This window comes from Ixodes scapularis, unplaced genomic scaffold (genome assembly GCF_016920785.2).
Source record: "Ixodes scapularis isolate PalLabHiFi unplaced genomic scaffold, ASM1692078v2 PGA_scaffold0__279_contigs__length_252992795, whole genome shotgun sequence".
In the NCBI taxonomy this organism is placed as follows: domain Eukaryota; kingdom Metazoa; phylum Arthropoda; class Arachnida; order Ixodida; family Ixodidae; genus Ixodes; species Ixodes scapularis.
This window is the reverse complement of record NW_024609835.1, coordinates 13,409,549-13,433,691: the sequence shown is the minus strand read 5'-3', so window position 1 is coordinate 13,433,691 and position 24,143 is coordinate 13,409,549. Positions and strand designations below refer to the sequence as shown.

At 46.6% G+C, this 24,143-nt stretch overlaps 1 protein-coding gene across 1 annotated transcript in view; it reads right to left on the bottom strand.

Moving 5' to 3' along the window:
- LOC120836043 (connectin-like) overlaps window positions 1–22,274 on the bottom strand; it is a 178,161-nt gene extending 155,887 nt beyond the window's left edge. The window contains exon 1 of the mRNA XM_040218772.3: window positions 22,156–22,274. Within this exon, the coding sequence (XP_040074706.1) occupies window positions 22,156–22,223 (68 nt within the window). The 5' untranslated portion in view covers window positions 22,224–22,274. The remainder of the gene's footprint in view (window positions 1–22,155) is intronic.
- Between the last annotated feature and the right edge of the window lie 1,869 nt (window positions 22,275–24,143).

Genomic DNA, 24,143 nt, shown 5'->3' with positions numbered 1-24,143 from the left:
GTACAAGCTCACCCGATTGAGCCTCGCGCTACATAGGGCGCATTTACTAATTAAGCTATTCTAAGCTAAGCTGCAGTGCTGAAGAACGGAAAAAAACATATTTGGACGTCCAAATTCGGCTAGACTTAACGCCGCAAGACATGCCACCACCGCCACCGCTAGGGTAAGTGTCTCTTATCTCTGGGTGGTGACGTAAGAATATCTGAAATCCCGATGCTTGTTTTTTTTTTGTTTTTCTTTTTCTTTTCGTTTTCTTTTTCTTTTTTCATTTTGAAAAGTGTGAAACGTGTATCTCGGCTAACGCTCTTAGTGTCTTAGCTCTGACCAGTGCTTCGAAAGCTTTCGAATTTGTGTTGCTTCTTTGTATTTTCCTCGTGATATCGCGTTCCGCATTAAAGCAGGCAAGCTTTTACATGTGTGGCAGTTTGAGACGCTCAAGTATGTACAACCAAACACAATTCCTAACGAGTCCCCTTTCGCAGCACCCCCAGGGCAACACACGAGGCCTATGTGCGCTTATCATTTCGGACAAGAGCTTCGGGCAGAGAGGCTTCACCGCATGGCGCCGGAGTGCACGAAGAAGCGGCTGATGCGGAGGAGCATTTAAATTATGTTAGGTTAGGATATTTGTAACCGGTTTTCTTGCAAGTGCTGACAGTCACTTTAACGCTCTGTTATAGCGCCGCACGTTGTGCCTGATTGTCACTGACACGAGCCATCCGCTGCCGCCATCGAAGCCCGGTGACTCAGCACACCTTGGATGCCGCTTCCTGGAGCAATAATGAACACTGCAACAACCTGCAGACGAGGCAACACCGCCACAACCTCTCAAAATGAGCGACGTCCATTGCCACCGCGGGATTTGCGACCGTTTTTCTTCCAAGTGCTGACAGTCACTTTAACGCTCCGTTATAGGTAAGCTGTCAATCAAATCTCTTTATACCCGAAATCATTGAATCTTGTTCAAACGGTCGCAGATCCCAATATTGTGTTTACACTCTGTAAACTGAGATGGGCATTGACCTATCAACCTACCGGAAAATAATTAGCCGGTTTTTCGCCCGCCAAAAAAACTAGGACACTGAAAGATCAACGCTTGCATCGGTTAGCGCTCTTCGCTCAGACATGTTGTCCCAGCGCAAACATTCTGCTCTTATCTTTGTGTGTAGCTCAACTATTAATATGCGCGGGAGATGTTGAAACAAACCCTGGTCCCGATAAGTTATATCAGATACTGAAAGCTCTGAAGGAATATTAGATACGCGTACAGACTAAAAAATTCAGGGTTGCCCGGTGTTTTAGATTGCGAAAGATTTTTTTCACAAAACGTCTAACTATTTGGAAAGAAGCTACACTATTCCGCCACACCGCCGCATGTACGACCGTAGAACAATTTGTTGATGCATAACCATTTTGTTCTTAGCCCGAGACTGAGGCAGGAAAAGGGGAAAGTTTCAAAATTGCCTGCGCAATCACTACATTATCATTGTTGATGCATGTTTTTCGCATTTCTAACGCGCTTGCATGGTTTCTTCTAATATTTCAGTAATGCTGTAGTCATGATATTAAGATACAACGTGTCACTAGCGTTCTTAACTTATTTTTTATGTGCTCTATTGCGCTATCAGTGGCCTCATTGTTGTGTTATCTCTACACCCTTTGAACTTGTGTATCTTTTTTTTGTGACCTCCAGTGTGCCACATTTGTTGGTTTGCTTTGTTTAGTTATGTTTTTTTCTTTCTTGTTGTCCCACCCTGCATGGGCCTGAAATGACCTGCAGTATGAAAAAATAAATAAATATATAAATAAGCTAAGATTTGGGGAAAGCAAGTTCAGGCTTTATTACGGCAAGCTGCTCGTAAATAATGATTTCTACCGACATGACTCAGATAATGACATGGTGATAGAAAGTATAAGGACCTCGCATACGCCTACCGCACCAAGCGCCTGACGAAGGGCTAGAAAAAGCCACAAAGGCAAGTTTGGACCTCAGGAACAGCTTTCTTTTATTCTGTCCAACTTGCGAAGGACTCTTCTGAAGCAGATTACTTACTCGCCAGCATTGAAGCCTATTTAGCTGATATTGTTATGGGCATGGAAACGTGGCTAAACCCAGGAAGTTGCTGACTGTGAACTAAATATATATAAAATTTTCGGCTGTATAGAGGACAGATAGGAGCGCTTCACGGGGCGGGTGAGTCATCACCGCTGTTTGAAAACGAACCGACATGCTTAGCCCTCTTGAAATGTTGAGGGTGGCGGTGCGGTTAAGTTCGAGGTCTTGCAGCCTTTCAGATTCAACAAATTGTTAACCAGACAACGTGTAGCGATAACATTTTAGATTTTGTTCTAACGACTCACCCTGGCTATTGATGTTGATATTTTAAAATATATTAGTGCCAAAATATGGTGCCCCAGTCAGAAACCAGACGTTCTGAAGAAACACATATTTGATTATGGAAGGGCTGACCTTCAAAAAATGTCAAATATGGTGTGTGAATGTTCCTTTGGTTTTCTTAATTTATTGACTTACCGGTCAGTAAATGGATAGCTGGGCGTCCTTCAGCAATACAATTAATGACGTGAAAAAATATGTATCCCGAAGATTCATATTTTGCCATGTGCTAGTAATTCCTGCTTAACGACCACTGTGAGACGCTGTATGATAAGAAAAAAAGACTATTTAAAAGCTAAACGTCCGGATGCTCAGGACGACTGGGAGCCTTATCGTTCATGTTCAAGTTCCTGTAAAAGAGAAATCAGGAGAGCCAAACTTAAATTCTCTAACAACGACCTGCCTAACATTTTGGAATTTAACCCGAAGATTTTTGGAGTGTAGAGCACCGTAAACCAAAAATGTAAGTCCGTGTATATTTTCGGAAGAGGGTAGTGTTTTCAACATATAGGAGACAGCAAAGGTGTTTAATTCTTTCTTTGGTAGCGTGTTCGCAGATGAAATACCTTAGACTAATAATATGTTAATATCTACAATGTCTGTTCAAATGGAGACTTGTATCATTACCGGTGAGAGAGTTGTCAGTGCAATAGATCGACTGCCAAAAAATTCAAGCCCCGATCCGGATGAAATAAGCACAAAGTTCCTCAAATTAACAAAAGGTATGTCCAGTGAACTTCTAGGAGCACTCTTCCAAAAGTCACTTATTACCGGCACGCTATCCAATCACTGTAAACTGGCATATGTCATCCCTATCTACATATACCGGCAATTATAACTCCCTCACAAATTGAAGATCCATATCTCTTACTTGCGTATCATGTAAATGACTTGAACACATGTTTTGTTCTCGAACTATGGAATACCTCGTGACTAACAACCTTCTTTTTCCAAACCAGCATGGTTTTTAACAGGGGCGTTCCTGTGAATTGCAACCTTGCCGCCTAATTCCTGAAAAGACGGTGAGTGTGCAGGCGAGCTGGTGATAGCTAATCATGTCGTATTACACCTGAGACTGCGGTGGAAGAAATCGGAAGAACTTTCAGTAGAAGGAACAGACACAGAGAACGTCTGAGACGTTCTCTGTGTCTCGAGTGTCTCTCGAGTGTGTTTGTGGGGTGCCCTGAGTTGGATTATACATCTATTAAGGATTACATGATATCGCTATTTTATTAGTAAGTACACTGCAAGCGTGCTTCTGATAGTAGTCCTGCTTTCCTCTCAATCACCGCGGTTTTTTGTGTGATGAGTTCTGCTTGGCATGAGGACAGTGTTAATTCTATTTTATAATTTGCTTTTCGTTTTACAGAGAAGTGTGACCATTGTAAATATGTCGAGAATACACTGTGTGTAATTATAGTGGTTTAATAAACTCCTGGGAGCGTTCGAAAAAAAATTGTTTGTCCGTATATGTGATTGGATATGCAACAAATGATCTGCAACGTACACATACTTGCACGACATTCGGCTAATACGGAGCAGAGGCATCGTAGAGTATTCACACAATATTGCGCGAACGCTAGGCCGGGGAAAAACGGCTGTACGGCTATACCTACCGGATATCCAAGGATGGTGCAAAACTGGACATTTGAGCGATATTGGAATCGACCTTCGGCCGGTACTGGCACGATACCGCAAAGTATCGCCGTGCTGCTTGGGAACGGAAGTGATGACATCTGACCATCGTGTTCCCAGCGCTTATTTAGTTTAATTCTCTTCTGGGGCGCGTGAAAGAGCACTTCTGTGACACACCAGAGATATTCCAAACTTGGGCAGGCCTCTCGGCTTTCTTTGCCACTTTTGGCGCTTATTTTGCACTTCAGTGGGTAGTCAGAGAAGAGCCAAACTTCGGCATGGCCCGAATCGCCAAGTTAAGATTTATTGCGGCAGTTATGGCTCAGGTCTGGCGCTCACTTTGGCAGAACTGTGGCATACCAGAGAAAGGCCAAACTTGGTGTGGCCAAAATACCCAAATTAGGCGTTGCTCTGGCAGTTAGAGTTCAAGTCTGGCACTTACTTTGGCACAGCTGTGGCGGGCCAGAGAAAAGCCAAACTTGGTGTGACCGAAATACCCAAATTAGGCGTTGCTCTAGCAGTTAGAGTTCAAGTCTGGCACTTACTTTGGCAGAACTGTGGCGGACCAGAGAAAGGCCAAACTTGGCATGTCCGAAATACCCAAATTAGGCGTTGCTTTGGCAGTTATGGCTCAAGTCTGGCACTTACTTTGGCACAGCTGTGGCGGGCCAGAGAAAAGCCAAACTTGGTGTGACTGAAATACCCAAATTAGGCGTTGCTCTGGCAGTTATGGTTCAAGACTGGCACTTACTTTGGCAGAACTGTGGCGGAGCAGAGAAAGGCCAAACTTGGCATGTCCGAAATACCCAAATTCGGCGTTGTTTTGGCAGTTATGGCCCAGGTATGGCACCAACTTTGGCGCCCCTCTGGCGTTCCAGAGAAGAGCCAAACTTTGGCATGCCCTAGGATCGCCCAACTACGGCTATAGTTAGGCACCGTACTTTGGCACTGATGATTGCCATGGTGCATAATCCTAACTGCGCCAAAGTTGGGTCCTAATGTTTGCCAGGCCTTTGCCCAAGTTGGGCATTCCTCTGGCGTGCTATCTGGGTATATTGCTGATATGTTCGTCCTGTCATTGGATGAAAATGACTCCGTCGTGCACCTTTACGATCGGTTAAAGAAACATTCGAACGCAAAAAAAAAAAAATAAAGCACGTGAGCTACGAAAGGTGTCTTTTTATTATTTTCTATGTCGGGCAGTTTTTATCGGGCACCTGCTCTCTGGCTCACCTTATTTGCAAAGATTTGGAGCGTGCGGGTGATGATTTGAACCGAGAACACGCATCTTCGCACATATTCATGAGCAGGAAGAATAAAGCAGTACTTATTTATTTCAAATCTGACTGTATTACGTGGCTTTCAGTTTATTTTGATCGTCTGCGTGCACAAGCAGTTACTTATCCAGTGTTACTGCGTAGTTCTTACCGTCTCTCTTGGTTTTACACATGTCCATCGATCGTTTGGCACGTATATCCCTCATGCTGGAAACCGTCGACGCCGTATTCGCGCTAACAGTGTCCGACAGTGCACAGAAATACACGTACGAAGCGGTTTTAACACCGTTTTAGAGCGCAGCTCTTAGGCGCCCGTTCCCGGCTTGAGCGGCGTCGGCGTCGGCGTCGCCGTCGGCGTAACCACAAGGTCACGTGACCCCCCAAGGTCACGTACATTGGGGGGTCACGCGGCAGGGGGGGGGTCACGTGACCCCCCCCCCCCTCCGCGCCTTCCCCCCCTCCTCAAGAGCTGCGCTCTAATTCGGCGTTACAGGGAGTTGTAAACGGCTTTCTTTTTCTTCATACCACGAATTTCAAGTAAAAAGACTGTAACTAACCAATTATTTCGTCTGCGTGACTGAGAAATGTTACAATGTGCCTAGTACGTACAAATTATTAGTGATATTTGCTCTTATAATCGAGCGCAGAGAGAAAATGCACTCGCTTTTTCCCATAGAAATGCATTACCGGAAGTCAATTTCTGTCTGCTTGCTGTCTGCTTCAAAATGCAACAGCACACTAGCGCCAGCTGAGCCTCTAGCGTTTATTGTAATAACTCTACGCTTGCCGCCACTGCATTTGTCGAACAAGTTCAAATGCGGAAGCCAAACGCCGGACGCCAGCGTTCCGCGTTCTAAAGCGTTCGACAAGTGCAGTAGAGACTACGGCAACTCAGAAAAGTGCAGAGCGGAAATTTCACCTGTGTTACTTTTCGTTTGTGAGCGTCTTTACTTCCCTGCAGTATCATGTTGTGTTTTTATGGTCTAACACGCAATCGTTGTGTGTCGTGCTTTTTCTTGCGTATCTGTAATTTTCTTTCATGTATCATGATCATTTTTGTCAGCGATTCAGCAGCCTGCCTGTGCGCTCACCCTTCATTCAGTTAGAAAAACGAGGTGAAGGAAATTAAGTACGCATGCACACGAGTGAAAACTAGAGTCACTAATACAGTGGAAACGACATTTCCGCCACGTTCCTGTTTCCACTACTTTTTTCTGCTACACAAACAAATATAAAAATCCTGCACGTACTCAACAACCACAAAAATGTTATTGCGCTAAGTCGGGAATGAACCGTACCGAAGTCGGTATGCTCCGCTTCTTAGGAAATAGGCGGTACTCATCACTCCAAATGTCATAAAAAAATATTACCTTTTGTCATCTATAATCAAATCAAATTCGAACCAACTGCCTTTCTGAAGAAGTATCTTTCGAACGATCGTGCATACAACTTTCCACATAAAAAAAAAAAAAACACAAAAAACACAAGCTTTTGACACACATAAATTAGATTATCAAAAACCCGGCCTCTTAAACGAACACCCTGTTCTCATGACCGCGATTGAAGAAAGTACGCCTTTGCAAGCTTGAAAAAAGAACGTGAATATGCATCTTTTGTCGCTTCAAGAATGACGGGCTACATTTTTTGTGCGCTGGTGGCGTCTCTATTCTGCACCACTCCTTTTGCATGCCATGGGGCAAATCAAATCGTTTTCTTTGATGGATTGCTTATTGCTTTAGTTGTAGTGTGCTGGCGTAATTTTATTTTGCAGTTTTGTTGCGCGGTGCCACCCTCTGTGCAGTGTTTGTGCAAACTTAAAAAAAGATCGATTGGCGTTGTTTTGTCATTTCATAGGTTACTGCCTTGTTTTTATTTCCTTGGTTTCGTCGTTTTATGCAGTGTTGTGTTTCGTTTTTTTTTAATTTCTCATGCACACTTTTTCTGTTTTCGAAATCATGGGGTTTACTTCGGCTGCCGAGGTATATTCGAAGAATACATTTTAGGTCATAAAACAGCGCAGAAGCATTAGTCGGTGCTACGCGCTCGCGCCATAAAAGGCCGAAGCGCGGGCACTTTGCAAAGACATGAGAAAGTATTAAGCGGCCAAATGGCCGAGATGACGTCACTCTACACAAGCACGCATGTAATCCCTAATCAGGCATTGCAGTTCTTGTTAATCTGACCACTCTCTTTGGTCGAACTCTCTTAATGTTTTGCTCAGGATTGGAAGCGCGGGTTGGAACCGTTCGCGAAATAGATCAGGCAAGTAGTCGCACGGAGAGATGCGTTCTTAATCGGAGAGTAATCAAAAACACCGTTCCGATCGACCGTTGTGAGAAGGGGCCGACAGCCCCAATCCATGCCCGAAAGCGACGGATTGCGAGTGAAGCCAGTTAGAAGGGCTTCGGTCGCCGACCGGGCCGCGTCTGGGATCGATCACGACGGGCACGACGCAGACGACGCCGCAGGTGCGCCGAGTATGAGCCCACGAGAGCGCCATGCAGGGAACCAAGTGGGTCGCTCAACGGTAAAATGAACGGCGCTTTTGTTTGATATTTTTTTTTCTATGGATATAGTTTTTGATACAGAGACAAAACATGTGTTTTATGCTGAACGATGGTTCGCCGAAAGTGTTTACGAGTTCAAGGCGCCGGGCGTATTGTTCGCTCACCACGGAGATTGAAAGGTCAAGACGTCTTTTATATATGTATACTATGACAATGCGGAGGGCAAGTTCGTCTGCTCCTTGCGCAGGGGGTAGCGGTGACGTCAGAACGCCGAGCCCTGATTGGCTGATAGAGCCCCCCTATCTGAGCGTCGTCTGCTCCTTTGCAACGTCGTCTGCTCGCAACGTCGTCTGCGTCTGTCTTACGTTTCCTGCGACTTTCGGGAGTGCAGAGGCCAGATTCACGAAAAGATCTTACGCCAAAAATGTGCGTAAGACAAAACTTAAGAACAAATTCGTATTCACGAAACGAAATTTTCGTAAGTTTTGCGCAGGTTACGGCGAAATCCTACGACAGCTCCGAAGCTGTTACGCACTTCTTACGATCAAGTCAGCATGGCCGACAGCGTCGCGGTCGCGACGACCCACGGACGTTTATTTTTCTACGTGAGCTTCTCACGCGTCCTGACTTCAAGCAGCAAAAAAAAAGTAAAACTTATTTGAAACAGAGCACGACGAACAAGAACGCTGGATCCACAGACACCGGGGAAAAGCTCCAACGGCGACGATTCCACCGAACGCGACCAAACGAGCTGGGCAGTTAGGCCTAGCAGGCACTCCGCGACTCGGCGACCGTCTGCCCACGACCGGCTGGCGTGCTGAATGGAATATGCCCGCGCGACCCTTGTGAACCCTTCCCGTGTTATACTTTGATCGCTGACCTCAATTTTAGATTAAGAGGTCAATTTCTTCCTCTTGTTATCTCCTTGTTTCCCGAGGCAACGGTGACTCTCGCCGGTGAAAAAGCGGCGAATCTCCGACAGACGCAGGAAAGGTAAAGCAGCCATCGCTTTGAATAGCAGACGTAAAGCAGACGACGTTAACTGCGCCAACCCGCCGGCGCCGTTAAAGAGTGAGGGGTCTCGCCGCACACGAATGGAGGTAAAAAGTATTTGGGAGGGAACTTGCGGACACAAAGCAAACAAACCTCGGCGCCCCGGGACACCTCGCCAGTGAGTCCTTTGACTTCCCTCCTTGATGCGCGTCTGCTAGTTGTTAGACGAAAACAACGTACCGCTCGAGTTATTTCGTCTGCCCTCCCTTAAAGGCCAAGTCGAGTTCGCTCCGAAAGTCGCAGGAAAGGTAAGACAGACGCAGACGATGTTGCGAGCAGACGACATGGCAAAGGAGCAGACGACGCTCAATAGGGGGTCGCGATCAGCCAATCGGGACTCGGCGTTCTGACGTCACCGCTACTTCCTTTCTCATGCGCAGAAGACGAAAATGAGCCCACTTGCGAGGCGTATAACAACGTGTCAGGCGCTGCTCAACTCAAAGCTGCGATAAAAAGTTTGGAAAAAATTAAAAAAAAAGTATTCTCTTCAATTTCGGTTTCTATACAGGGTGTGCGGAGGTAAACAAAAACAAGTAATGACCGAACTTCCCGGGGAGTATGTTACTTACTGTTGGCTATTGATTTGTTTTCTAGGACCCTCAGTGAATGGAGTATGCTTCCACCGTCTCCCCGCCGAGTACTAACTGCGGTACCTCCTGTAATCACTGTGCCTTCCTGATCCCTTGAGTGAAAACAAAGAGCACTTTCTCCTCAAACAAATTACAAATCTGTCGAAGGTAGGACTACCCATTCGACTCGCCTGGATAATATACCGGAGAAAGAATTAAAACCTACAAATCCTTAACCACGTCCAACTACTTCGTGAAGTGCAAGTCATCAGCGATGGGCAGCTACCTCCCCCAGGCGCCGAAGCTACGCGTGAAGCTTCCCCGCAGGGGTCGCCGAGCCGGTTCTTGGTTTTAGCAGACAATCTTCCGAGAGTTTTTATTACGCTTCCTTTAGCGCAAGGCTCCGCAAACCCCAGCTCGCGGGCCAGATCCGGCCAGTGGAGGTCTTCTGACCGGCCCGCGGCTGGCCGCAGTGTCCAATGAAACCCGCCCTGCGGCTCGCTTCAAGCGGACCCGCTGCTAGAAATGCGAAAGAAGTGCGCGCAAATAACCGGCGTCGCGATGCGCTTGAAATGCGCAAACAAAGATACCAGAAAGAACGAGGGAAACTGCATTGTAACGCAGGTCCTCTCGCCATATCATTAACTGAATATTGCCGTCACAAGCATTACCATTCTTAGTCCCCTGCTTCAGGTCTGTCTAACTATAGGCCGGATCCATATCACATGGGCGAAGGACGCTTAACGAACGACTTGTATCACTGGGGCGCGTGTTAACCCACAGAGCGTATTTGCGGCGACAGTCTGGGGCGGCTCATTACAAAAATGTTAACCTACTTGGCCCACCCGTACACGCCGCTTCGCGACAGCCGAGCCTTCGCTAAAGTGCCTTTCGATGAAAAGTCGGGGCAGGACTTGTTCGCTAAAACGACGTTCAACCAACTCAGTGCCACCTGTTCAATTCGCCTGAACTGGTTGAACTAGTTCAAGAGTGTAGGAACCGCCGCCTTTGATTCAACTGGAAGTTGCACGGCCGCTACACTGGACGATCGATTCACCCCACTCTTGAACAAGTTCAGACTCAGTTTCTCAAAATCTTGCACCGGCTCCGAAGTCAGTTCCACGTTCGTGCAGAAGCAGACGACGAGAGCAGATGACACCCGCGGTGCCATTTCTCGGAGCTCTTGATCAAATGTCTGCTTCTTATTGGTGAAAAGAATGTACCCTTGATGGACGCGAAAGCGAGATCCTTACAGGGGTAAGTATTAGCTCAGATATGATATCCTGAAAGCGTCTTACACCCCTGCTTGCGCAGGCTTTGCTACATGAGGTAAGTGTTGAAAGATTGGCTCACGTAAGTTCTTTCTTTTTGATGCTACCTTCTACTATGGACACTGGCACCCCCCACAATTTATTTAGTATTTTTGTTAGGCGATCTATTATGGTGCTAGAAGACTACCCAATCAATATTTTGCTACAGCGTCACGTATATTTTTAAGAAAATAATAAAAGAACGCAACTGGTCGAAACCGAAACCGAAACTGGACTGGGGAGGAAGCAGAGATTAGACGAGAAGAGTGTTGTCGGAAGTCGCATGGCTATGCAATTTTTTTTTTCAATCAACTTATTTGCAGCTTTTTAAAAGGCACCAAAAATAAGTATCATACTTTGCTTCTAAGTTTAATATTGAGTATGTGCCTTCGATGACCAATGACTTTGATTATCTTTGATGGTTGTGTCTAATCCATAGAAAACAGCACGTGACCACGGAGAAGAGAGTGAGCGCGACTCAAACCGGCCAGTTCTCGATCGACAGTTTTCGGGTGGAGAGAACACGAATTTCGAGGCGCGAATTGTGTTCTGGGTAGTTGGGCTCTCATATGACACGTACAACTAAATACCTAGACGCATAAATACCCTGTCAGTGTCCCTTTGAGGAGCCACCAAACTCTCTTGGTTTTATTTACGAAAGCTGAACATAACTGAGAAGAATTTGGTATTAGCTAAGAACCTAGCAGTCTTTTAAAAGCCTAACAAATACATTAAAGAAAAATAAACCTACGCATTACCGAAAGCATAGATGCTGATACGATGTAAAGCTAGTGCTTGGATCAAGCTGTCAAGGTTTCATAGCTTACTATTCGAGCAGTAAAAAGTTAAAAGCAGAAATGACTTTTGCGTATGAGAAGACTTCGTCCGGAAACAGAAGAAGGCGTCGTCTGCTTCTGTGCTCACGTCTGCTTCTACTCAACTGCCCATATTTACTTCTTGGGGCTGTGCTTAGAATGCAGAGTGTTTAAAACTGTTCGATCGGGTCACGTGGTTTATGGGTTCCCTTTACAATACAATCTGTGAGGAGTTAGCAAACGCGGCGACCGTCTGCAAGCGTCTCTCCGCTCCTCCGCCCGGTTTCCCCCTCGCCACACGACGACGTAACGCGCGTACACTTGCAACCAATCTGCGCAAGAGGCCTCCGCCATTAAATGGCCAAATCTCTACACGGTTCGGGTTGCTGTCTCTCTTAAACATGGTCTCTCTACTGCATGGCCATGTTGTCGTCAGTGGCGCCATCTGATAGCAGAAACGGAAAACAAAATCATTCGCTTATGACTCGTCATGCCATACAAGGTTGATGACTTGCGGTACATCTGCAGCCCAGAAAAGAATAAAAGCCTAGAACCGTTGTCCTTTTGCCTTACTCTTTATCAACTGTCAGAACAAATATCTCTAACTATTGTCAACTCAAGAACAGAAATATAAAAAGTTGGGCTCATCGCGTAAAATTACTAGTTTTTTTGTTTTTTTTTATAAGTGGTGCATTTAAAATCAGTTGTAACACGAACATTTTAAACGAAAAAGAGATTTTCGTTTTTGTGACAACCAAATCTCGGACACTTCTCGCAACGTATGAACTATGCTTAAAGGGACCATGAAATGATTTTAAAATCGAGTTTCATCCACCGCACGTCGTAAAAGGTGTGAAAAGAAACACAAAAACACAAAAATAGGGAGCCCCAAAAAATTATTTGCTATAGAACTTTTAAAAGAAAACTGGACTCTTTTGCGCCTTCCTTCCTTCGCCTGTTCACTACGATGCATCCGCGGAAATGGAGCACGTCAGCCGAATCCACATCGCCTATTGGGTAAGAGCCTGTCATTGAGATCAGTGAGCCTACCTCACCAGCACCACGATCGTAAACAATAAATAGCCGGCGAATGTTTCCTAAAAGTTTTGTTAAATAATATTCAGATCCACATTTTGTAGCATAATTAGAAATGTGTGGCGAAAATTGCCAAATTTGATCATGCTGAGAGCCAAGCGCCATCTATCGTGTGGTAAACGAAGCAACTACTGCGCGTGCGCAGTAGGGCAGGGCCGCCAGTTACTTGGGTGACGGCGACCGACGAACATTTATTTTCTTTGTTTTCCTTCCTCTCAAAACTCTGACTGACTGAACGTTTATTTTTCTACGTGTTCTTCCCGCGCGTGCCGACTTCAAGCAGCAAGAAAACAGTACTGAAAACAGACCACGACGAACAAGAACGCTGGATTCACCGACTCCGACGAAGCGTATAGGCCTAGCAGGCATTCCGACTCGGCGCTGCGTTGCTTCGTCGCAAGACCGTCTGCCTACGACCGGCTGGCGTGCTAAATGGAATATGCCCGCGCGACCCTTGTGGACCCTTCCCGTATTATAGTTTGATCACTGACCTCAATTCTAGATTAAGAGGTGAGGAGGTCAATCTCTTCCCCTTGTTTTCCGAGGCAGTGTTGACGAACACTCGTCGAAAAGGGACTCTCGTCGATTCTATCTTCTTGTTTTGTGTGATATAGAGCTGAAATAAACGCCGTATGAATTGCCTTCGTAACACGGTATGTACACTTTGTTATTGGTATGCCATTTTTATTCTGACAGACTGCACGTCACTGTCGACCCCGGTCCAACCTTTCTTTGCCGAGTGTCGCGTCAGTATCGAGTTGCAATCGTAAAAGAACGGTCCCGAAGCGCTTACCAACAGCGCGAATACAAGACTTCCATCAAGCAGGCGCGTCCGCTCCGAGTGTAAACAGGTATTTACGTGGCTCTTGCTGACACTCGTAGTTCAAACGTATCTTTTTTAACGTCGGCTCGCTCCTGCATCTCCGAGGCCGCGAAAAACGCCATCTACGTCGCTTTGCAAACGACTGACACGGGCCGGCCCTTCTGCCAACAATGACGGGGTGGTGACAAGACTCGCTGCACTTCCCAACAGGCATACCGGCGTATGGGACTAGTCCCATGCTGTCGCTGTAGCGCAACATATCTCATTGAATTTCGCTCAGCTGCGATGCGGCGATGAGAGGCGCCGATTCAGGAAATACGTCGGTGACATCAGCGCAGTAAAACCTACCGGCGCACCCCAACTCGTTGCCGCTAACACTCCCATTCTCCTACTGCCGAGAGAACTTCCGGTTCCGGAAACGGTCTACGTCACGGCTTCTTTTGCGGTCAGTTGGAGAGAATGAAAAAGTCGATATTTCAATAATTTTTTGTGTAAAAGTTAATAAACCGAGACGAAAACGGATGCCTGTTCGGCATTCAGTGAACATTGACGGTTTAATGTAAAAGTTATCTGGAAAAAGTAAAAAGGTCATTTCATGGTCCCTTTAACACTTGCTTTTTCTTATGAGGTGAGCCTGACATGGCGTATCATTTCCAATAAAGCATACTGTCCCCCGAAACCGAGACATCAAATCAAAAGGCGTCTAAATTTATGTCCGTATAATGATCACGTGACCCAGACTAACTCGGTGTTCGGTGGCAGAGTCGAGTCACGTGTGACCGTACATAGTAACCGACGCAGTCCCCCAGACTGAAGCCAGCTCCTACATGGGCCTTCCCAGCCGCGATCACGTACACACGGCGTGTCACGGTTTCATATTCTACCGCCTGGGCAGAAATAACGAGAATAATAAAAGTTGTCACCAGGAAATAGACGTGACATACAAGTATCTGTAGCTCCCTTCATCGGGACGTGAACGCTTTTTTTGCTCGTGTTTAATATTGTTTGTGTTTCAAAAAATGGTAGGAGTACATATAGCCAGACTATCTAGGACGAGGACATGGCCATTTGCCAGCCGGGCGTAGCAAATTTTGAACACGTGGAACTTTTTACGTGCTTTTGTACAAAGGTAGATGATTGCTGATCGCCCTGGCTAATGAAGGAGAAACTAAACGGCGTGGACTTGAATGGTGTATCGCGCGTCAAAGTATGAATATGGCGACTGCTATCGATGACCAAGAATCGTCCCATAATGAAGGGCGTAGTCCGGCCAATTAAAACACGAAGTTAGCAGAAAGAAGAACTTGAACGGCTTTCCCATTAAACTCGATCAGTCAACGCTTCGCTGGAAGCAGACTATCAATGACAAGGAATCATCACTTGTATTTGATTATTTTGTGGAGTAATTTTGTAATAATTTAATTGCCTTTATTAGGTAGTACCGTAATCACAAGAGTAATTTGGCTGTTTTTCAAAGCAACAAAATTGTGCTTTCCTTAATACCTTTTCTCCTTTCCCTAACGGCGCCTTTTGTTTCCACGACTTTCCTACAAGAAATGATCGAACAAAGACTTCGACAGAGGGACAGTCTACCAAAAGTGGTCGATAAAAAAGGTGAGTACTACACAACCAGGTAATTTTGATCGATCAGTCAACGGCACAAAACGCTCGTTTTTAAACTGGAAGAAAGATATACCGTTTTCAAATTCTGAAATAATCAAAAGAGTAACGGTTTCGTTTTAAAGGAGCAGTCAGTTACTTGTCCTCTAAAGCAGGGGTAGGCAACAAGTGGCCCGGAAGCGAGATACGGCCCGCGAGGGAATATTATGCGGCCCCCAGCACGCTACTAGACAGGCATCCCCCCCCCTCCGACCCCCCTCCCCCCACACACACACACATACACACACATTTAACGACTAATGCCGCAAGAATTATTGTCGGTTGCAGGTCTGGTGTAAATGGACGTACTGGCTCTGAAGCGTCCTACCACGAGATCAGTTTATTCTCCATGGGCAATTGTTGTGCACCACAGTGATGCATTGGAAATCAATAACTAAGGTGGTTGGATTTGGCCTACTTTTCATTCGGAATCGCGGATCATACCATTGTCAATATCACCAGTTTTGTGTTGTAGTCAGGGGATCGCTGTGAGGATACTGACCAAGGGACTGGTCAGATAGCAAACATTGTGGGAATAAAGGAGGGAGGATTACGCACCTTAACGTCTGGGGACCTGTCCGGTCAAAGGGGAAATCTGATGCCCGCCCCACCGTGCGGCCGACGGCTACCAGCGAGGAAGGTCGCCGCGCCGGGTTCGGCCAACGCCATGCCAACAACGATGATCCCGGTATCCAACAGCGTTCATTGAGTACCAGGGGTCTGCAACAAGACACTGCGGTCAAGCGAGTCGTGGACACAGTGTGCCCGCAGCGCCCGCCGTCCTGAGAGCCAAAGGGGTAATTGCGAGAGGAGTCATCGCCGGTCGGACGAGCTCACGCCGCTACCCGTCGTCTCAGGAGTTCGGGGCCAGGGCTCTCGGCAAACGGACGTCCACAGGTAGTGGGGGCGCCGACTGTCAGAGCCAGGGGAATCACTAGCGTGGAGTCATCGCCGGTCGGACGAGCTCGCGCTGCGACTCGACCCGCTGCCCGGAGTCCAATCCAGGACTCCTCAACCACACGGCCGTCCACTCGAAGGGCAGGCCCCCCTCCTCCTTTGCGCGATCTCCCTGGTCTGCCCGAAACGGGAGACGCGCGGAGGAGTGCGAGAGAGTAGGCCAGCAAGGTGGCGCACTCTCTCCAACACGATACGGGACGAGCCAGCTCGAAGCCAGACAACTCCGGCCGGCACGTCCGCGGCTTACGCCTTCTCGGGGGAAAGAAACCAGTGGCTCCCGCAACACCTAATAGCCCATGTTACAAAGCGAAATTAAACGGTAAAACTGAACGGTTTTCAGTTTGTCACGGTCAGTGGCTTCGAAATGAAAGCTGTGTGGCTCTACGACAATCATGGAGGCAGTACCTGCAGTTTCAAGAGCCACGAGAAAGATAGCCTACAAGAATGAGCATAACAGTTCCCTTTGCGTTTTATCTGTCATTTTCGTGAGCTGATCCCCCCCCCCCTCCCCCCTCCTTTCCTCCTTTGGGTTTTCATCCGGCCCGCTCTTTCTCCGTTTTGCGACAATTTGGCCCGCGGCAGCAAAAGATCGCCGAGCCCTGCTCTAAAGTAATCGAGTAATCGAATTAAATACATAGTAATTGCAACGTGTACAAGGCTGGCTGGACGCCGTCGTTTCTTTGGGACATCAGAAAGGAGACCGAAGCCGGTAGGAAGAACCTCTTCGGCCAACTTGAACTCGAATCGTTTTTGAGTGCTCCCTACTTGCGAAGGAACTTAGAGTCAGTGACAGCTTAAGAAAGATAGGCCGTGGCCAAGCCCGAGTATCGGGGGATCCTTAAATGAAAGAGATTTCAAATACGAGGGGAAAAAACACTGGCGCCATGTTAATTAGTCCCCAGCCATAACGAATATCATATTCGTCTGATCATAGTATCAGCGGGGCCAGAAAAACGCCTTCAAAGCTGCGCTGAAACCATTCCCCTCCGAAGTAGAGAGAAAAGCGAGAGAGGAGGAAGGGGGCCCCTCAGTCGACGATAGGAAAGGACCGGCTGGGGGACTCGTCGGGATTTAGCGGAAAACTTTTCCCTGCTAAATTTAGCGAAAAACTTCCCCGCTAAGTTTAGCGGAAATGTCTTCCGCTAAATTTAGCGGGGTATTATTTCCGCTGAATTTAGCGGGAAGTCTAGCGAAAACTTACCGATAAATGGGAGGAAAGCAGAAGAGGAGGAGGGGAGGGTATGGATGAGGAGGAGGGGCATACCCTCCTCTCTGTACCTTCCCCCCTCCTGAAGAGCTGCGTTCTAATCCGGCGTTACGGGGTATTGTAAACGTTTTTTTTCAATTTTTACGGCTTCTGCTACTTTCTCCGGGAACAAAAATATTTTCGTTGAGCGTGAAAATATATTTTGTCATAATCTTTCCTTTTCATAGGTTCAGATTCTCCTGAGGAGTACCATTTGAAATTAAAGAGTATGCAACATCCGGTTGTAAGTTTACTTCTTTTTTACAAATTACGCTGTTTTCCATAGCAAGATCATCCAGAGTCGTACAAGGTTCGCTCGAAAAGTTTAAAATTGTCCTGCTCCTGGAATTTTCTGCAAAAATATTAGGTTTAAGATAATCTAGTGTGTCGGGTAGAAGGGTTCTTTCTGCCGCAAAAATGTGATTGGACGGACGAAAACGCGCGGTGGTGGTCTAATGGAGCCAACAAATATTGAGAAAAATATGTGAACGTAGAAAAGAACTAGAATGCTTTCACCACCATCAAAAATTTCACGCGTGTGTCTTTTTTTTTTTTGTTGTGCCTGCCAAACATGAATGACCCTTCTGCGCAATTATTCGTATAGTCTCATACCCCTGTCAGATGGGCACCTAAAATGACCTCTACGCCGAAGTCATTTAGGATATGCAAATGATATTCAAAATGAACTGTTTGCTGGGGGGCCAGCTTTACATACGCAAGGGCATTGCGCTGGCAGGACGGCGACGTGGCCTCACCTCAGGAGAAGCTCTTTTGTCACTTAAGAAAGAGCTCTTTATTTCCATTGTTGATGAACAATGCAGCCTGAACGACGTGTGCAGCAGCTGCCAAGCACGAAGGCCTAAGTGGGCCGAATATGTGTCTTCAGACGACCGTTTTGGGGACAGCCAGGCTAATCTAGACTGTCCCGTCCCGCGGACAGCACTCCGCTTACTGTCAACACGTTTTACGTTACAATAGGCAGCATTCAACGTTCCGACACGTATAAAGCGGCGATGTCGCGTCGCTACCTTTCTGCACCAGCGATTCGTCGCGACTCCCCGCATCATTGCGGTGGCCATTTTCTGCTCAGCCAACGGCTGAAAGGTGTTTACTTTTGTCATGCCGAAGGTTCTTTGGACATACACCCCTTCAGTTTCTACCGAATAATATGGGAAAATTGGAAGCGGAGCCCGATTTACAACGGCTAGAAGTAGTGGCCCCCGACTACTTCCGCATTCGATGGGGCAACCGAGAATCGAGAAAATAATTTTTAAGACGCATGGCGGGGCAGTGCGGTCAGCCAATGGCGTGCCACTGCGGCGACTAATTCCGTTCTCTTCTTTTTTTTGCAATTGTTTTAGGTTATACGGTTGTAATATTTGGGCTGAGCAGGAACTAACACGTCGAAATCAAACCTCATTTTCTTCCAGAATCTCCTCAGCTTCGCTTGAATTTAGCCGATAAGAGCGCCGAACAACGAATCACAATAAGAAGCGCGAAGACAATAAGTCACGCCTCGCGCTTCTTTGGCTTATAAGTGCCATCGCTAAAAAAGCCAAGATCCGTCAACTGCCACTCTTCCCGGAGGTTCCTTTTCCGATGCACTGTAAAGGAAGCCTGAGCGTTCACTTTCCTGCAGAACGCGCAAGTAGCCAATCATTGCGAAGAACGAACGGGTCGCAGAAGCGGTTCAGCCTACTAGAAGATTAAATGAGAAGGGTGCGACGTGGCCAGGCGCAATCCGAATGTCAAACGGCATGTAAATACATTGCCAGGCTACGCAGCATTTTCTCGGCGCCTTTCCGTACGACCCTTCCTTTGTTCACAAGCTGCGCGGTATACGGAGAAGTGAACCTACATCCATCTTGGAAAGTGCAATCACTTTCGACGAAAAAAGAAAATACTGTTCTCTAACATAAATACAATTCAGCAATACTACTCGTTCACAGGCGTGTAATTTGTGCCGACAGTTGATGATGCCCGAGGGCATAAAAAAAGGCGCCGAGAGGGTGCAACGAGGCCAAGTGCCTCCATGGAGCGAATATGCCGCGAAAAAGCGACGAATTTGGCTAGCCTACGTTCGCTGGAGCTTGGCGTCGGAAACGTAGCTGCTGCGCCAAGAACGAAGCGAACGTGAGGCCGGGCAAAGTTTGCCAGCTGTTTGCCGCATATTCGCATCATTAAATCCCGCCTCTACTAACACTTCAAAAAAACAAATAAGGAAGGAAGAACAAACGAAGCACTCGTCTGTCTTCTCTCGCGGTTCTCTCTGTGTACGTCCGTGCTAGGCAGTTTTATCCGGCGTGCGAATTCGCCTGCTCTTTACGTACCTCGTGCGTTTGTTCACCCCTCAAACGTGCCCCCGTGATGTTGTTTACCCGCAACCTCAACCAATCATGGCGTGCGGTTTGTTGTTCTCTATGCCGCCCTTTGAATGGCGTGCTCCTCCTTGTGTTTTGATACGCTGAAGACGTATTTTGGAACACTTGCTCGCCGTATAGTTCCTGACAGATTAAAATAGAAAGGCGCGGCCTATTATTATCGAGTTTCTGGTTATAAGCTAATTCTTATAAGATAGTTCTACCTACTAGCTTCTGCTTATAAGCTAATGCTACGATGTGATTGGCTTCTCAGCGGTAATATGACGACCGAGACTGCCCTGCGTTTCTTCGCCTGTGAGTAATTAACCCTGGCGGGATCTGCTGATCAGGCCAATTAGTGAGAAGAATGAGTTGGGGTATACGCCCAAAGGCAGTGCAATCGCGGTGCCGTCGATGCGTCCACCCCTTTTTCCACTCAGATCCCGGGGCCATTGGACCGTGATACCGATCGCCTTTCTCATTGGTTCAAATTATTAAAAATAAGTGAAATTAATAAAAAAAAGTTTTTTTAAGGCATAATTGGTATACGTATTTTTTTAAACAATTTTTTCCATCATAAAGTTATATTTGCTCAATATTTACGCCGTTAGACACAATTTAGGTGGACTTCACAGCCTGTTCTAAGCATCGCCCACAGATCAGTGGCCCCGTCCCTATGCGCGGCTGCCTCCGGCATCGTCTGCTATTGCACCACCGTCTAGCGTCGTCTTCAATGCCCAGACGCAGACGTGAAACCCGCGCGTCGGCGTCGGTTTTTGCCTTGTTCCGTCGGCTAGTCCGCCCCCGTTTAAAACTTCTGCAACGCTCGCAAGACGCGACGATGAAAGCGGCGTTCTAGCGTTCTATCATGCACGAGCCACGGTGCAATACAAGTATCTGTCAGCGTCTGTGCGGCAAAAAGTGACCGAGAAGACTAAAAAAAAAGAATCCACAAAATAAATATGCAGTTTCTCAAGTTTTATGTTTGTGTTATTTTTTTCGCGTGGCATCCGCGGGCAAGATGGGTAAGCCTCATAACGCACAATTAAAACGCGACCTTAAAATCTTCGTTTTGGCAGCCAAGGTTCACTGCAAAACTTGAGCTACTTGACTTTTGTAGAAAAATGACAAGAACATACATAAACAACCTTATTGCGTGCCGATCGCCCGATGGCCTCCAGCAAAATGACTCGCAAATTCTTATTTGCGTAGGTGTCTTATAGGTATTAAAACAATGGTTGCAATCACGACGGTTGCACAATCCACAAAGCAGTGGGGCCGCATCTACTGGAACCAACAATTTAATTCAGTATTAACATCCGCAAACGAACAACTCTAGCCGCATCAAGCAACATAGTTAACGTAAGACGCTATAGGCTTAGGCCAGTCCTGCTACGAAAACAAGCACCCGAACAGCGCTTCCGAACGACAGTTGTTTGTTACAAACTACGTTGGTTGAAGAGATCTTCCTCTAAAAACCACGGTGAACACAGAACGACTCGTACTCATTTTAAGATAGATGAGCCTCGACGACCTGCGCACGTTGAGCACTCCCCAGACGCCGGCAGCCATGTTCGTTATAGTTTCACACCAATTCGGAAAAGGTAAGCTTGGGATATTTTTGTAAACAATAATGACTCTATCTAGACTATTTGTTTCTCAGACATTAAAAAATTGCGGATTAAAAATGAAACTACGATTGCGGCACGGAGATAGAATTTTACAACCAACATCTACACGTCAGTCATCTCTCCTACCAATGAGATTGGAGAAAAGGTGCTTAGTTATCTAAGCACCGGGTGATAAAAACTAAAAATAGAATTATGTGTCCGATTTAAACACTTAAGAAGAAATTTGTTCCAGCATTTGTTCCTTTAAAAAAAACTAATAATAATAGGTTTTTTCGTTAATTTCTTTTTTTTTTGGAGGGGGGGGGGGATTTTGTAAAGCGCTGTACCGACATTCGGAAATTTTCTAACTGAAACCATACGGCTATTTCCTTTTTTTATAATTTAAAAGGTAGAAGTACATTCTGGTTAATTATTTAGCTAATTGGTAGGCTTTTCGCAATCCCTGATGTTGGCCGTGGCCTGGCAGCTTGATCTCGGAAGGAGTTTGTTTTTTCTCAATCACCCCATCTTTATCAATTTTCGAAAGAAAGTGGTGCCTAAACATTACATTTTGACCCATATAAATATATAAAATATACCTTTTTTTTTGCTAAGAATTACAATTATTTTGCTCGTGCGGCAGGGTTATAAGTGTGAACCCTATCGCTCTGAATGTCGTATTTCCTTTCGGAGAAACACAGAGAAAGAGAACGATTGAGAAATTGGCGGTCGGAGCAAGTCGAAAGTGCTGCTGATGTAAAACTATTATTCCAATAAAGCCGTTCTATACTATTACATTCAGAGTGAATTTCACATTTTCAGTGAAACTCACCGCGAGACTCACCGCAGTCCGAAGCTGTCGGGCAGAGGAGCCCTACGAGCGGAGGAGCACGAGGCGCGTGTCTGCATCATCCCAAGGGAGTGCGTATCCTTCGGGGCGTGAGCACGCTGCGGAGCGGACGGAGCAACCTTCCGGGGCGGCCCACTCGGAACCGACTGACGCCCGGGCCGGGCGAGCGAAGCGCACGCCGCGACTCCGGCGGGACGAGTTGGACGAGCACCGTTCGGGAACAACGTCCAAGCGCGCTGGGCGCCGCAGGGTCACGCCGCCGACGACGATCGGGCAGAACCGTTCGCTACGAGAAAGAAGAGAAGATCGACGCTGTTCTGTGCCCCGCAGAACACACTCGCGCGGAAGGCCGAGCACGTTACCTGCACCCTCGGAGGCTTGCTTATCGCTGGTGCCTGGGTCGTTCTCCGAAGGGACGGCAGGCCTGTACGTAACGCGTTACAAGTAGTAGTGTTCTTGTGATAGATTACATTTTGCTGTAATTTTGTAACGCTTCAATTACTTCCTTTAAGGGGTAACGATCATTGTAATTCAATTACTTTCTTGTTGAATTCGATTACAAAATAACCCAATACAATTTTTCTCAATTTCTTTTTTTTTTTTTCTTCTTTTGCGAGAGGGGTTAGAAGTGCTGTAGCCACTCTGTTCTGGGCAAAACCGGTAAACAGGTTAAGAAAAATCTGGATCTTGTTCGTGTCTTTGGACTGTTTTTAGCTTTTAACCAGGAAACAGTTTGTATTCAAATTCATGAGCATACTCCTACGAGCTTTTGACTGGTTTAGGGGGTATCACTTTCGGACATCTATATGCTTAGTTCGTCAAAATGTCTAAATAATGTCTACGTCCCTAATATTAGTTCCCGAATAATATCCCTCCATCAACTGTGCCAAGTGAAACTAGAAGTTCATGACACCAAAATTCATCGGCGGATGACCGACGCAAACTTCGAGATAAAACTGCTTCTAAAACTTAAATATAAAGGTGTAGAGGACGAAAGAACAAGAAAAGTATAAATACGGAACACCTATTTAAATGTGTATATGTGCTACCGTAATAAAAAGAGGTTCTATGAAAAGTAACGTGGGAAGTAATCGATCACTTCAGAGTAATTTCTTGATTATTTTTTGAGGCTGTAATTGTAATTGTAATTGGTTACTTTTTTTTTAGTAACGTGTACAAGTCTGAGCGAGGCACATGCGCGTGCTGGACCGGGGAGTACGCACTCCGGACCGCGGGTTTGTAAATTAGCTCCCGCTAGCAACACGAAGCTCTATAGTGCACGGTCTACTAATAGTCTCTATTGGAAAGCTGTATGCTAAATCCAGTGACTCGAAGGTGCTTTTAGCGGAAATGGGGAGTCTGTCTCAGTTTCATACAAATATGCTTCTGTTTCACCGCGCGAGCTCACGGTAGCAATGCCGCTCCCCACTGCAACGTTACGCTAAATGTACGGTGCCGGTAACGCGTTTACCGTGTTGCCGGCGTTTACGTTTAAAGGGTCCAAAAAAAGTGGCCCCTCGATTTCCGCCTAATGACGTCATGAAAGTGGCATGCTGTTGCTAGGCCGCGATCATGGAGGAACGACAGCAACCAAATCTGGCAGACGTCTGTTCTGCTGCAGGTTGACAGTCCGCGGAAGCTTCGGCCGCCAGGAGTTTGGACGCTACGACGACAGCGACACTCGCCTAAAGCCGTGCTTTTCGCCAAAACTTTACTCCCAACACCCAGGATCGCGACATCCGACAGCGTGACACTCAGGCTTTTATGACGCCATTTGTTGCCGCTTGGTGACAACTTTTTATGCGTGTGACATTAAACAGACATGTCGTCTCAGCTGAGACCGGAAAAAAGAAAGCAGTTCAAACGCTCGGGCGCGCGAGCGTCTTGAAATCGCGGCTTGAAGCCGGCCCTAAATACTTCTTCACGCGGAAGGGTGCGCCACGAACACGGTGTAAGATACACTCTTTAGGTGAGGATAGGGT